This window comes from Populus trichocarpa, chromosome 12, assembly GCF_000002775.5.
Source record: "Populus trichocarpa isolate Nisqually-1 chromosome 12, P.trichocarpa_v4.1, whole genome shotgun sequence".
In the NCBI taxonomy this organism is placed as follows: domain Eukaryota; kingdom Viridiplantae; phylum Streptophyta; class Magnoliopsida; order Malpighiales; family Salicaceae; genus Populus; species Populus trichocarpa.
The window spans coordinates 5,793,496-5,809,299 of NC_037296.2; the positions used below are offsets into that span (position 1 = coordinate 5,793,496).

At 30.4% G+C, this 15,804-nt stretch overlaps 1 protein-coding gene across 2 annotated transcripts; it reads left to right on the forward strand.

Annotated features, from left to right (window-relative positions):
- Nucleotides 1–10,089: 10,089 nt before the first annotated feature.
- LOC7490083 (single-stranded DNA-binding protein, mitochondrial) lies at nucleotides 10,090–15,039 on the forward strand. 2 transcript variants are annotated; one of them, XM_002317888.4, is made up of 4 exons: nucleotides 10,124–10,653; nucleotides 10,887–11,113; nucleotides 13,866–13,966; nucleotides 14,565–15,039. In XM_002317888.4, the coding sequence occupies exons 1-4, from the start codon at nucleotides 10,345–10,347 to the stop codon at nucleotides 14,642–14,644; spliced, it is 717 nt and encodes a 238-aa protein (XP_002317924.3). In that variant the 5' UTR covers nucleotides 10,124–10,344; the 3' UTR covers nucleotides 14,645–15,039. The 2 variants fall into 2 exon arrangements, with proteins under 2 accessions (XP_052301712.1, XP_002317924.3); XM_052445752.1 differs by lacking the exons at nucleotides 13,866–13,966; nucleotides 14,565–15,039 and adding an exon at nucleotides 12,301–13,836 and having other exon boundaries at nucleotides 10,090–10,653.
- The last annotated feature ends 765 nt before the right edge of the window (nucleotides 15,040–15,804 follow it).

A 15,804-nucleotide genomic window follows, 5' to 3' on the forward strand; every position in this document is an offset into this window, starting at 1 on the left:
AACAAGCTAGCCAGCCACCACAAAACAAAGCCACCTCCATCAAAATCCAATATAAATATTTTTTTATACCAAATCATAAAAAAAATCCCCAAATATATAAACAGAAAATTCTTAAAATCTTAGATCTAAAAACCAGAAACCATAAGTCACCAACGCTACCATCTTCAACAAAACATAATATAAATTATTTTGTTTACCAAATAAAAATTCATAAACTAAAAATCATAAATCAAAATTGAATAGAAAGGAAAGGAACATTTAATTGATTTTTAGGGCATTTACACAATAAATAAACATTCACATGCCGATTAAGTGAGAATAGTAGTTATTCACTATTGAAGATTGAAAGAAAAGTTAAACATGATTATCAACAATAAAATCAACTAGGTTTAAAAAGAATCCAAATAAACCAGGAAGGTTAGAAGGTGGTAAAATTAGAAGTCATAATTGTTTATGAGAGCTAAAATATATAATCGACCGGGAAAAAGCAATCAACCACAGAGATAAAGGTTCACATGATTAATAAGAAGACAAAGTCTTATTTTGAATAAAAGCATGTAGCAAATTATATTGATATAAGTTACAAGTTAGTTAAGAGTCATGCAACTATCAAGAAAAAGACGTGCAAATAAGGATATGAATTGTATTAAAATTCATGTTATGAGCTCTTGATATGTTATGAGTAGTTTGCATAGAGTTAGAAATTGTAGTTCTCATTGTAAAATATACTAAAACTGCTCAGTGTTTCACTGTGCAAGTCCACAGTGAAACGCTGAGCAGCTGCTTTCCCCCTCTTTTAGTTAAGAGTCATGCAACTATCAAGAAAAAGACGTGCAAACAAGGATATGAATTGTATTAAAATTCATGTTATGAGCTCTTGATATGTTATGAGTAGTTTGCATAGAGTTAGAAATTGTAGTTCTCATTGTAAAATATACTAAACCTGCTCAGTGTTTCACTGTGCAAGTCCACAGTGAAACGCTGAGCAGCTGCTTTCCCCCTCTTTTTTTTCTTTTTTTTTTTGCTGCTTTTTTACTCTCTCTTTTTAAGCTATTTTGTTCTATTTTTTTAAGCTGTTTTTTTCTTTGATTTTTTTAATGATTTTTTTTGTTTAATTTTTTTTTGTTAATGTTAATTTTTTTTCTATTTAGTTATCAAACTTTCATGACACGGGTTCCGGGTTTGACGGGTTAACCCAGATTTTTTTTTCTGGTTTACTTTTTAATTAATTATTTTTTCGAGTGCAGTCCAAAGTGAAACGCTGAGCTGTTTTTTTTTTTTTTTGCTTTGTTTTTTTAAGCTGTTGTTTCTTTGTTTTTTTTCATGAATTTTTTTTTGTTAATGTTAAATTTTTTTCTATTTAGTTTTCAAACTTTCATGACACGGGTTCCGGGTTTGACGGGTTAACCCAGATTTTTTTCTGGTTTTTATTTTTAATTAATTTTTTCATTTAATTTAGTTTGTTAATGTTAAATTTTTTCTATTTAGTTATCAAACTTTCATGACACGGATTCCGGGTTTGACGGGTTAACCCAGCTAATTCTGGGTTAACCCGTAATTTTTTTTTTCCTATTCAGTTATCAAACTTTCATAAATAGCTAAAAGGAATCAGTGTTTTACTGTGGACTGCACAGTGCAGTCCACAGTAAAACACTGATTCCTTAGGCCTTTTTGTTTTTGTTTTTTTTTTTTTTTTAAGTTGTCTAAGTTTTTTTAGTTGTTTTTTTTATGCTTTTTGGGATTATTTTTTTGCTTCTTTCTTTGTTTTCTTAAATTAATTTTTTTCGTTTAGTTTAGTTTGTTAATGTTAAATTTCTTTCTATTTAGTTATTAGACTTTCATGACACATATCCCGAGTTTCACGGGTTAACCTGGTTTCACGGGTGAACCTGGTTAATTCCGGGTTGACCCGTCAATTTTTTTTTTATTATTTTCATAAATCTTTTTGTTTAATTTAGTTTGTTAATGTTAAATTTTTTTTATTTAGTTATCAGACTTTCATGACACAAATACTGGGTTTAACAGGTTAACATGGTTTGACGAGTTAATCCGGATTTTTTTTTCTTTTTAATTAATTTTTTTTGTTTAGTTCAGTTTGTTAATGTTCACTTTTTTTTATTTAGTTACCAGACATTCATGACACGAATTCCGGGTTTAACGGGTTAACTTGGTTTGACGAGTTAACCTGAATTTTTTTTTTTTTTTGCTTTTTTTTCTTTTTAATTATTTTTTTCGTTTAGTTTAGTTTGTTAATGTTAAATTTCTTTCTATTTAGTTTTTTTTCTTCTTAGAGGTTTTTTTTTCTTTTATTTTTTCTTTTTAATTAATTTTATTTAATTAATTTAGTTTATTAATGTTAAATTTTTTTCTAAGTAGTTCTCGGCTGATGCCTTTAGTTTTTTTTTTTATGCCTTTGACTGTGGACTGCACAGTGCAGTCCACAGTGAAAAGGCTGGTGCCTTTTGTTTTTTTTTTTCTTTTTAATTAATTTTTTTCGTTTAATTTAAATTGTTAATGTTAAATTTTTTTGTATTTAGTTATCAAACTTTCATTACACGGATTTCGGGTTTGACAGGTTAACCTGATTTGACGAGTTAGCCCAGTTAATTCTGGGTTAACTCATTAATTTATTTTAATTATCAAACTTTCACGATGCGAATTCAAGGTATGACGGGTTAACCTGGTTTGAAGGGTTAACCCAATTAATCCATATTTTTTTTTCTTTTTTTCATTAGTTTTTTTCTTCTTGTTGGTTTTTTTTCTTTTTAACTAATTTATTTAATAATCACATTTTTATGACACGACCTTGCAGCCAGACCCACGTCCAATGCTATTGGGTCTGGTATTGCAGTCCAGACACTTTTATGCTAAGGGTTAACCAAAGTTTAATGTTATTATTAATATTATAAACATTACTCTTGGGTCAGGCGTTGCAACCAAACCTGAGACTCTTGGGTATAACTTTGCAAAAAAACCTAACACTTTTAGATCTTGACTATTTTTAAAATGCAAAAAATAATTGACCCGCGGCATCGCGCGGGGCATGTAACTAGTAAGATTCTATTTCTATAACAATCTAAAATGGTTATCTAGTTAGTGGAACAATGGCCAAACCCTTATACACAATTTCTTATATACAATTTAGCTTATATCTACAATATATCTTTTGTAAGTTACTTTTATTTATATAATTTTTTTCTTTACCATATTTACAACTTTATTTTGTTTTTATTACTTTTTTATATTTTTCTAGTTTAGTTAATATTCTTTCTTTCAGATTTATTAAAATGAAGTAAAGCTATTTATATTCTATTTGATTTGTGAGGAAGCTATTTGTCTCCTCTTAGGATTAATTTTCTAATTTTATTTTTTCATTATTGAAAAAAAAAATAGCATAATTGATCCAAAAACTATTTAGCTGATTAATATATTGGCGTGCCTTGTGAGACTTACTTATTTTAACAAATTACACTATCAAAGGCTAATATATTGGTACTACCTATTTGTTAATATAACAATAAATGTGTCATCATACCACCTAAAAAATAAATTGATAAAAAATCATAATAATGATTTATGAACAATCAATACAAGTAATTGACAAAGGTCAATTATATGGCCATGAAGAATTTTATAATCAATCACCAACTCAGAGGTCAATTAAGTAGCCTTAATTAGATGTATCAAGTGATGGTCTTTTATCATCTAACTCTTTTGATCAATAAAGGGTTGCATATGGATAGTCATGCTTCTATACAATCTACACTTTTGCTACATTTCTTAACGTCATCATTTCCACCGACCTCTAAAGGACACGATTGTATTTCTACATCCTTAACACAACATAACACATATCTATTTTTAAGGATGGATGGTTTAGTCAGGTGTTTATAACCATTGTGTCAAATTCCAATTAGTCATTGATGGCTTCTTTTAGAGAATTATTATTTTATCAACAAATGAATCTATCTAATACTAATTTAAGAGTCATCTAGTTGGAGATGAAAAACACAAAAAACATAATTTATATAATAATATTATGATAGTCAATAAAACCATATAGGTCATGGTCGATCAACTCATTCAAATTCAGAGTGAGTAGAGATAAAATCGATCTCTTTTGCACATTAAGAGGGCAAGTGTCAAGGCATCTTCCAACAATGAACACTTTAAAATGGATGTATTTGAGTTTTCAACCACATTCTAGATATTATATGCCTATGTAGTAAACGCAATCATAAACCTAATAATAATAGAGCATGATCACACACAAAGTACCACCCCCTCTATATGTATATAGATACTCTCAAACTAATTACATGGCTTAACAACCTCACTTACAGATAACTCAACATGTGCTTTGGCAATATCAGGTTGTCTTCTAACAAGGTAATGCCAATAATCTTTACCTCAATGACTATTATTGACCAACAACCAAGAATAAGTGCAAACCCCTGGATAAGATACATAAAATTAATAACGGAAAATATTATTAATGAACATTTTGTTCACAAATTATAGAACATAAATTGAAAGCATTTTTTTTCTTTAGAAAGTTCACATACAAGTAATGAATATAGATGAATTTCATTAGAAGCACAATATTATAAAATTTATAATGTATTTATGAAACTATCAAAAGTAAAAAAGAAAATTTTGTTATTGTTGTTACAATAATAAAAGAGCTTAAAGAAATTTTCTTTCTAAAAATCACTTTTAAGTTTCTCCATCCAGTTTCTATCTTCTTCTGTTTTGCAGATGTTTTGGTTCTGTAGTACATAATATGTTCCTATCATTTGCTAGAGTTTAAAGTTAACGAGATCAAGGAAATTGAGAAATTTCAATTGAGGAGAGATCTTTACAATAAATGTTATTGTTGGTAACTATAAAATGGAAGATGAATAGTTCTCCTAAATGTTCAAATGCGTGAACTTCATTGTCCTTTTGTTAAAGAAAAACTAGCAAAAATATCAAGTCCTTGTACGAAACCATGGAATAGAGAAATGACAGCTAGTAGTTCCTTGATAGTTAGTAATCCTTTTTCTAGTTTAGTAAGAATTCTAGGCAATTGAATCTCATAAAAAATCTTATAGAATCTTCATTCCTCACTATAATGTTGTTGTATTTTGTTAAACCATCCAATATAGTTTGCATTAGCAATGATGAGCCATATGGGAACATCATTTTCCTTATTGTTGAGATCTATGTGATAGTTTTGAAGGGGAGATCTTCTTTTTCAATAATTGTTTTTCCTTAGAAATTTCTTTTCAGAGAGGATTAAGAAATTTCTTAGTCATATTTGCTAATGTGTTATTGATAGCACACAAGTTTAGATAGGGAAACAATCAATGTGAATTTGAAAATGGATTACAAAGGTAAGAGCATAACTTAAAGATGTCATTTTCTAGTTTTGGAAAGAGAAGGAAAGCTTAAGGTTTGTGGCTCCATTCTTTTCTAAAACTTTATGATTTTTGTATGAAAGAGAGTTAGGGATTTTATAAAGGAGATGATAAGCTAGGTAAAAATTGCAATATAAACATTGTAGTTTGAGATTTTATCAAGGAAATTATAAGATAGGTAATAATTGCAATATAAACTTTTTAGTCTCTCAAAACCTAAGTGTTGCACATAAATAGCTAAACCATACTCGTTTGAAATGATTTAATTGGTTGACATGTTACACAAAAAGGTATGGTTGATGTTTTTAGGTAATAAGTCTTATTTTTCACATCATTTATGATCAATTACTTCAGTTCATTTTAGCATTTAAATGACAATGGATAGTCCTTCATTTGCTCTGAAATAAAAGAATACGAGGGGTATTATATACACCAAAGATAAACATCCACATATCGAGTAAGTAAAAGTAGTACTTATTCATTGTCAAATATGGAAATGAATGATAAAATTGATCATTAATAGTGAAATCAATTAGGTCTAAGAAGAGTCCAAATCGATCAAAGAAATTAGGAAGTGATTAACCAAGGAAATTAGAAGTTTTGATCATTTTTAGGAAGCAATCAACCAAGAAAATTAAAAGTCATGATCGTCCAAAAGAGTTAGAAGTCATGATGTACCTCGAAAAAGTAATCAACCATAGAGAAAAATGTTCACGTGATTGACTAGAAGACCAAGTTCTACTTTGAATAAGAGTCTATAGCAAATACAATAGTAAAAGTTATAAGTTAGTTAGAAATCATGTGACTACTATGAAGGAGACATGTTGATAAGGATATATGTATTAGGATTCAAGTTTTTGAGCTTCTAATTTGCTATAAATCGTTTGTATAAAGTTAAGAATTGTGTTCTCATAGGATTCCATCTATGTAACAATATAAAAAGGTCATTCAAGTATTGGAAATGATGGTCAACCCTATATACATATATTTGTTTTTATAGAATTTACCTTTATTTTATAATTTACCTTTTTTAAGTTATCCTTTATTTATATTTCCTTGCTTTTCTTTATGATATTTATAGCTTATCTTTCTTATATTGTTTTTTTTATATTTTTCTAGTTTAGTTTATCCTTGTGTTCTTTCTTTTGAATCTATTAAAATCAAATAGATTTCTCTATATTTCATTTGATTTGCAAGTTCATATATATATATTGAAAATGATAGTCAACCCCATATACACATATATTTTTATATGCAAGTCACCTTTCTTCTATAATTTATCTTTTTTAACTATCCTTTATTTATATTTCTTTGCTTTTGTTTACGGTCTTTATAGCTTTATCTTTTTATTTTGCTTTCTTACACTTTTCCTGTTTAGTTTAACCTCATGTTCATTCTTTTGGATATGTTAAAATCAAGTAGAGTTTCCCATATTTCATTTGATTTGCAAGGCTACTTGTAATAACCCTAATTTATTTTCACAATATTTCATATATACATATTGTATTATCATTGAAAGTTCAAGAGTTTTTTTTAATTTATACTGAAAATTCAACAGAGTTTCCTCTAATTTCTTAATACCAAGTTATTGACTCAACTAATTTTCACAACTTATAAATAAAAATTTCAATATTTTTTCCGTCATCTAAGACTTTCTTATTTGTATTAAACCCAACATAAGAACTTCTTGTTCTTCTTCTTGTTCTTGTTCTTCAATATTTACTCAAATGAATCAATTATTATATTATTCAATAAATATTACAAATGATGATTAATTTAATTACGACATAATTCAAGACACAAATTCATTTTAAAGCAAATAAATCTAAAATTAGTCCATATAATTACGATTATGTGTTTTCAAAAGAAAACTAATTTAAATACATCATTTGTACTTAATTTAGATTCATATACTTTTTTGGATATAAAATTACATTACATAGCAAAACATGCATTTAATTATACAAAAATTACAAATACAAGATCTACTACTTGACATGACGCTGCAAGGTACCTGGAAATCTATATAATACCCAATACAATCAACTTATAAACAATGAGTATTTAATATTACTACTTCTATATATGTATATATTCTCAACTAATACAATTTGTATAGATAGCCCAAACCAGACATTCGTTCCAATACTACATTAACAGTTTCTTCAATTGTCCATTAACTAGGGAACTAGTGCTATTAACCCAGGAACTAGTTTCTTCAATTATCCATTTATTAGGGCACTATCCCATTTCGAGAGAACTATTATCTCCATTTGGCCATTAACGAGAGTATTAATCCCATTAATCAGGGTAACTAGCTTCTCCAATTGCCCATTAACCAGAGAACTAGTCCTATTTACTAGTATAACTAGTTTCTCCAACAATTTAACATTTATCAAATAAAAGTTAGATAGATTTAAGGAAAATTATATTCACGGTTAAATAATACTTTAGTTTTAAGGTGTCAATCACTTATTTGATGTCTGAGCACGAGAAATGGTCTCTTGTTGTTGAGTGGATCATGAGGTCTCTTTTATGTCAACTGGAACAATATCATTTCCTATTCAATTATTAACTTATTTTGAAATTTAACTCTATAGATAAACATTTTATTCTTGACTTAAAATAACTAACTACAATTTCTTATCACTTAAACTAATCATCATTAACCATTTAACCCATATTAAAAATTTTATTCTTATAATTTCCATCATTTAAATCTTACATTAAGAACAATCCTAAATAAATCTTAAAGTTAGCTACTTCTAGTCAACTTAACTTAACTTTATAGTTGAAAAACGCTTGTCAATATTTTAACCATATCTGAAGTTATAGAATTTAGTTTCATGCATAGTTTGTTTTTTTATGAAAGCTAAGATACATGGCTATAATTTTACTAAAGGGAAGACAACCTAGTTCTGCCATCAATACATCCAAAACTATCATTATTGCAACATTAAAAAACTGTCTAACAAGATTTAATTTGAGCATCTCTCAATTTTTAACTCATATCTGGAGTTTTATAACTCTGATTTAAGCAAGGTCAATCTTGCTGAAAAGCTAACATCCCTAAATTTAACTTTTATGACTTATTTCAATTTTCAAGCCCTAAACCTAACGGGAAGTCGAGTGATGAAATTGTTCAGTTTTCCTATTTTTGCTTTTGACATATAACGAAGTATTGTCATTTGTTTTCTCGCCATTCAAAGTAATTATTTTTCTTCCACATATCTTATAACATTATTAATCATATCACCCTAATAATCAACTTGTTTTTTTTTTTCTCACATCCTTCTTAGAATAACAAAAATTCTTTCACCGAAAGCGTATTCATTTTCTCTAACATTCCTTCAATAATACTTCAACATTACATGAAAATTTAATAATTCCTTACAAACTGGCAATGTTCATAACTCAAAGCATAACCAATCTTTTCATTACAAATTAAACATAAGATTTCTATTTTTTTTCAATTCATTATTCATTTTTCAATACATGTTACAATAATTACAACCAAGCAACATTCATGTATTTTTTTTTTAATTCCAATTTTTTCTCTTTATGGCAGGCACCATCACCCTCCACAACACTAGGATTATTTTCTTCAATTGTTCATTATTCTGAGATGCTTTCATCTATTTCCATCCCAATTAAATCAAACAAGGCAAGTTTCTCATTTCCCCTGATTTTTCTCGTGAACCCTAACTTAGAATTTACAATTTAAACATCAATTCTTAATCGTACTCAATTTAACTTACGTAATAGAGTTTAAAACTCCATACTTGGTGATAAAGTGAACTTCGATCCTTGACTAGTCAAAAAAATTTTGACACTCCTTCTTTCTCCCTCTTGGTTGGTTTCCTTCCCTCTATAAATCCCCAATTTCTTTCACTTATTCTCCTTTGATTCCTGCCTTGAGGTTGTTTCCCTCACCACATAAATTAGATCTTACCCAAACCCCTTCAATTTGTAGGATTTTCTCTCAAATTTTTTGTAAATAAGCTTGAAAATACCCCCCCTCTCTTCTTTATTGTTGTTCGCTTTAGAGAGGAAAGAAAGGGTATTTATAATCTAACATCATTTTGTCCATATCTTTTATCTTTTCTAACCATTAGTGTTATATACTCTTTTATTTCTTTTAATTATATTCATTGTCATTTAATTCTATATCCTTAATTTAATTTAATCTATTCTATCTCAGGGTTAAAATTTTAATATTTAAAAAAATTAACTATTATTTATCTTCATTTCAGATGTAGTTCTTTTTATAATTTCTCCTCGTTGGAAGGAATAAACAAAGAACACATAACAAAATTAATCTATAAATGATCTAACTGATCAATAGATAGATCGCATATAATTTAATGTCACCATGTTCTTCCCAAAACAACATGTAAGTAAAATTGTAGTCACAAGTTTCTTTTCCCTCACACCACTTTAATTTTTCATCATATATTACAACCATCATATGTTATCTTGTCATTTGCAATCTAGCATTGTGACAATAACATGATTACAATAGCTTTTTTTCTACAAGAACAATCCCATAGCAGCAAAAGATCCCACAAGAGTAGCATATGCCTCAAGCAGTGAGCTCATTTGCATTTGTTCCCTTCCTTAATGCTTCCTTGTCATATATGTAATTGTTTAGTTTTTTTGCTATGGATTTTAAAATAAAATAAAAAGACTTAGAAGTAAAATAAAGATTTTGATTTGGAGAAATGATGGTAGGAGAAAAAAAGCAAAAGCCAAGAGGGAGAAAAGCTTAATTAAATGAAATATTAGGGAGATTACTATAATTTGCAGAAATATATTAGTGACTAGCTGGAGCACAAGATCTCCTGCAGGGTTTTAGAATAATCCCAAGAGATCAATGAATCACTAACGCCATCCCCCTAGGGTTTAAGCAAGGCCCCCTTTTTCGAAAAAAACACACACACACAAAATGGCAAATTCAATGGCTGTTCTCTCACGCAGGCTTTACCGTTCCCTTCTCTCATCAAACCCAAAAATTTCACAGCTTTCAATGCCCTTTTGCACCTCCTCCTCCACCACCACCACCACCACCACCACTAACAACCTCTCTTTTCGTGAAGAAGAGTCTGAATTGGACGGCTCAGACACTCACTCAGTCCCCAACTCAACCACCTCAAGTTCACCATCATCATCAACAACAACATCTGAAGGATCGAGCGGGTCACGAATGGTCCAGGATCGTCCCCTTGAAAATGGCCTTGATGCTGGCGTTTACAAGGTAAATGCTACATTATACTGAAAAATGTTTACTTATTCCTGTTTTTTGTTTTCTAATATTTAGTGTTTCAATTGCTGGGTCTTTTTTTTATTTTTTATTTTATTTGGATTTTGGCTGCTTTTCTTTTAGGAATCGCAGAGAAATGAGAAATGTCTCCTGGCTTTGAATTTTTTTTTTATCGTGTCAAATGAGCTAAGATTTAAGCTTTATAAAGATTGCTTTTCGGTCTGTAGGCGATATTGGTGGGGCAGGTGGGGCAGAATCCATTGCAGAAGAAGTTGAGGAGTGGGAGGGAGATAACGATTTTCTCAATGGGGACAGGTGGGATTCGCAATAATCGAAGGCCATTGCAGAATGAGGATCCAAGGGAGTATGCAAATAGGTGTGCTGTTCAGTGGCATCGAGTTTCAGTCTACCCAGAGAGATTAGGTCGTGTTGTAATGCAGAATGTTTTGCCCGGGTAAGGTTTAAGCAAAGTATATTTGTTTTAACGCTACAATAGTTATGAATTGGTTGTTAGAATCTTATAATTTGACTCGATTCGGTTACAAATGATGCTGAGTCATGTGGCGAATCACAGATGGACATGAATTATGCTAATCAGTCATGGTTGAATTTGGTTCAGTATGATGCACTTTAATCATATGATTTGACTCAAGTAGCATATGGTAAGAACTAAAAATAAGAATCCTACAAGTCCAGATATCACGAATGGCAATATATGTGAACCCTTTTGTTTGATAAATATTTTGATTTGAAACTGTCTGTAAATTAAATTTCTGCTAAGGGATGAAAAGAGACCAGTAGATACGAACAAAGGCAACAGAGATGGTGATGGTGATATCATTATTGCGGAGGATTAATACTTCGTATTAAGACTCAGAGATCTGGTAGTTTGATAGAGATTAGAAGATGCCTTTTAGATATTACTATATATACTATAAGCTAATTAAGTCACTTGGATGATCAAGTACCAAAAATGCCTCGAGCTTTTTTGAATTATAAACATGTAGCATTGCCATTTATCTTTTGTAATGCATATTTTGTTTGTTGCCGAATCTAACAATTCACTATTCAATTTGATAAAAGAATCCCAAAATGGGCTTTCCGATTCAACAGTTGAATTTTGATTCGATGATACACACTTACAAACAAACACTTACAAACATGGCTAGTTTCAGTTATTTGAATGTTGGGATTTGTCTTCAAGTGATGATCCTATTACTGGAAAGGTTATTATAGTGGCCAGTGAGTGGTAGTATCTTTTATGTCAGTGAAACTTCAGTAGAATTTTGAAACCATCCATACCATGGTATACCATCTCAATTTCAATTGCCAAACAATTTAGTTATGGTTGTATTTTGTTATCATTTAGCATTTTACATTAATGAAGGTGTCTTGTACTTACATTGGAGTTTAGATTCTAGCAACAAAACATGAGATGATCTTGGAAGTTAAGGTGTTGGGAGGGAGGAGGGTACAATTCATCTTGGGATGGTAATTTTGAACCTTGGAAGTTGTATGAATTGGAATGGAATCATATTCTCACCTTTGTGGTTTGAGGTTCAATGGTGCATATTTCTTGAGGGTGTGAATTTTATGTGGTTGTATGCATAGCATCATTAAGAGATGATGTTTCTGATGCAGGACAAATAGAAAATTGAAAAGAAGTGAGAGGGGAGAAAGATAAAGCCAAGAAGAGAAGAAAAGGAGCTGGGGAAGAGAAAGAAATGAGCTGAAGAAGAGAGGAAAATTAGGGGAGGAAAACTAAAAGTTGGTAACTTTTTTATCTATTCATCATCAACTAACTACAATGTTAAAAATTACATTTAAAGTAAAACCCTAAAACAATCAACAATTACGCTAAAGGCCTGAAGTCTAAAATAGAATAACTTCAAATCTAATAATAAAACTCAAATAAAAGTCCAAATAAATTAAACCCAATAACATAGGCTAAAGCCCAATCTCCCATTCAAAGAACAATAGGTTGGGCTACCCTCCATCATCTATGATCATACGTGACCGGTGTCCCCACTAGTTTCTCAAAGCAAGAAGAAACAATGTTCATTTGTCTTTACAGCAACAAAATCATTTAAATGAGGAGTTTGTATATCTTATTTTCGTGGTTTTAATATTCTAGCATTTAGGCTGTGATGATGCTTTAATCATTTGGCTCATACATAGGGAAATATAATTTCGTTATATATTAAACCATGTCTTAGATCTGGTGTCCCCGCTAGTTTCTCTAAGCAAGAAGAAACCATGTTCATTTGTCTTTATAGCAACAAAATCATTTTAAATGAGGAATTTGTATATGTTATTTTCATGGGTTTAATATTCTAGCATTTAGGCTGTGATGATGCTTTAATCATTTGGCTCATACATAAGGAAATCTAATTTCGTTATATATGTATACGCTTTCTTTGAACTGGTGGATGTATGTTATTTAGCCGTAAAGCAATAGCTGTCTGATCAGGAGGTCTGGATGGCTGTGAAGAATGCTGGAGTTATATTAATGTAAAAATTATGAGTAATTCTACTAGCTTTTTAAGATAACTATAGATAGTAGCTGTGAATTTGCTTACTTGAAATGTTAAGAAAAAACAGAGATGTTAACTTGATGTTTTAAGAACTCTGCAAATAGAATTTCTAAAATGTGGTGAAGCCCTATTCAGTACTCTTTATACCATCAACAGTCAATATGTGATCTATAGTAAAAGTTTGATCTACTAATTTTACAAGGTGAAAATGCAGAATATGTGAACAGTTTCTGTGCTTTGTAAAAACCTTCCCAATTGGGTATTGCTATTAGCTACTTGAATTGGTGAAAATGCAGAAGCCCTAGCTTTTGTTGTGTTCTGGGGACCTCTTGTGGACTTGTAGCAGTGGTTGACCGATGTATGAACTGTTTAGGTGCCTGTTAGGGATCAGTTAGTGATGAATCTCTTCCCTATCTAGTGTCGTTAGCTTATTAACTCTAGATGGGTATCATTTTGTTATTTACTTCTTGAGGTTGGCCTTTTTCAACCTAAAGGTCCAGCCTTCTCTTCTTGTGATACGTGTCTCTGGAGTTTCTTATGTTGTGAAATCATCTTTTGTACCTGTGCTTCTTGAATTTTCTTGACATTTGACTTTAACTTTTGGTTACTATGGACATCTTTGTTGCTATCTGACTAGTTTTGTTTTTTTTTTTTAACTCCTGTTTATTGTAGTTCAATTCTATATGTGGAGGGGAATCTGGAGACTAAAGTCTTCACTGATCCAATAACTGGTCTTGTACGACGTATAAGAGAAATTGCAGTTCGTCAAAATGGTACGTTCACATCTGTAGTCCCTTGACTAAAAATGAGGAGGAGACGCTATGATCTATGATCTTCTTGTTGTTGTTGCTGTTGTTATTTCTGTTCTTTCCCAATTTTGTGTTTGGGATTAGGATGCAATTGATGAATTTCTTTTACAAAGATGGAGATTTGTTAATCATTAAGATGGATATGCTACTTTCTGTCAATATGCATATCTATATATACAGACTCCTCCCGATAAAAACGTGCATGACAGCAAAACTGCAGTCTGATAATTCAATGGGATCTGCTGCATCAGGTGGCAAATTCTTGTCACGGCATCTTTCTTTTACTCTTTTATTGATTTCTTAGATTGATGGTGAATTATAAAAATAAACCTGCAAAGCAATTAATAATTTTTTTATCTTTTGAAGCACTGGTAATTACTATACATTGCCTTTTTTGGTCGAGTACAGTTTTGTGAGGTTTTTTTTTTTTTTTTTTTTTAAGAAAAAAAGACTAACTGGTTTCCTTTATTCTTGTTGGATCTAAAGAGGTATTCTCTCTGTAGTCAACCTCTTTCGACCAGATTAGAATCCGTGAGATTAACTTTATTTTTGGACTTTGCAGGTCGGCTTGTCTTTCTGGGAAAAGGTGCCAATGATCAGCAAGCCAGTTCATTGGAGTTGAAAGGTCTTGGCTATTACTAGAAGCGTAGCTAGAACTGCTCAAGTATTAACACAAGACTGGCTTTCACATTTGTAGTTATTTTCTCAGTTTGTTTCAAGGTTAATAGAGGTAGAACAAATGTGAAATTTCTATAACATTGCGTGACGGTAGCATGGGAGGTCTGGGAATCAACAATTTTTTATTTTCATTTGGCAATTGATGTGAACTGCTAGCAGTTTCAAGGTATGATGGTGTGGCTCATGTGGCTACGGTTCTGGTCATTTTTTCACAGCTTTTGCAATAAGCTCCTATTTAAGATTTGGGCCATGCCTCCTCAGAACAGCATCTGGTATCTCTGCAATATAGGGGCTGTTTGTAACTGTATTCCAAACAGTTTTTTTTTTTTAATTTTGAAAAACAAATTATTTAAAATTAATATTTTTATGTATTTGTATCATTTTGAATGTGATGGTGGCTAGTGATATGGGGTCACGGTGGCAATGTAGGTGGTGGCTAGGTTAGGAATAATAGGTTAGGGTTTTTGTATGTGGAGGGAGAGAATATGGGGAAGAATTTTTTTTTTTTTCTTTGGCCTCCCCTCGTGTGAGATTTCTTCACCATTTTATAGGTAGAAATTTTTTTTTTTTTCCTTTCAATTGCTTGGTGTCCAAGAAAATCAAATTAACTTAGTCTGGATTTTTATCTCTTTGTCCATGTATTTTTATTTTTTTATTTTTTTTATTGTGATTTTTTGAAAAATAAAACATTAACGTTGATTCAATGTGAAGAATTAATCAATGATTTTGAATTGTACGTGTTAATAGTTGAACATGTTGATAATAAAATTTTGAATTTTAAAAAAAAAATACTAAAAATTTATGCGAGAAGATAAACACTCATTATAAAAAACAAGTTGATAGAAAATAATTATCAATGAAATAAATATTATACTGGCAATCCATGCTTAAGCATGAGAGACTGAAAGGTTGCTTTTCTTATGCCTTGTTTTATGCTTCTTCAAAATATTACGTTGTAATTTGTTTTAAATTTTTGTGTTCTTATAGCTTAGGTTTTTTCTTTTTAAGAAAATCTTGAAGGGATTTCTAAAGATGTTTATTCTGATTTCATGTTAAATCCACTAGATGAATGAGCCAGCTCTCCTCGCTCATTATCAAAGGAGAGGTCGTGCAAAGGGAAGATA

What these genes read in the sequence shown, in the direction of transcription:
- LOC7490083 (XM_002317888.4), top strand. Translation starts at nt 10,345, where the DNA reads ATGGCAAATTCAATGGCTGTTCTCTCACGCAGGCTTTACCGTTCCCTT. An exon ending in TTGATGCTGGCGTTTACAAG is followed by an intron (nt 10,654 to 10,886) that starts GTAAATGCTACA and finishes TTCGGTCTGTAG; the next exon opens with GCGATATTGGTGGGGCAGGT. An exon ending in AATTGCAGTTCGTCAAAATG is followed by an intron (nt 13,967 to 14,564) that starts GTACGTTCACAT and finishes TGGACTTTGCAG; the next exon opens with GTCGGCTTGTCTTTCTGGGA.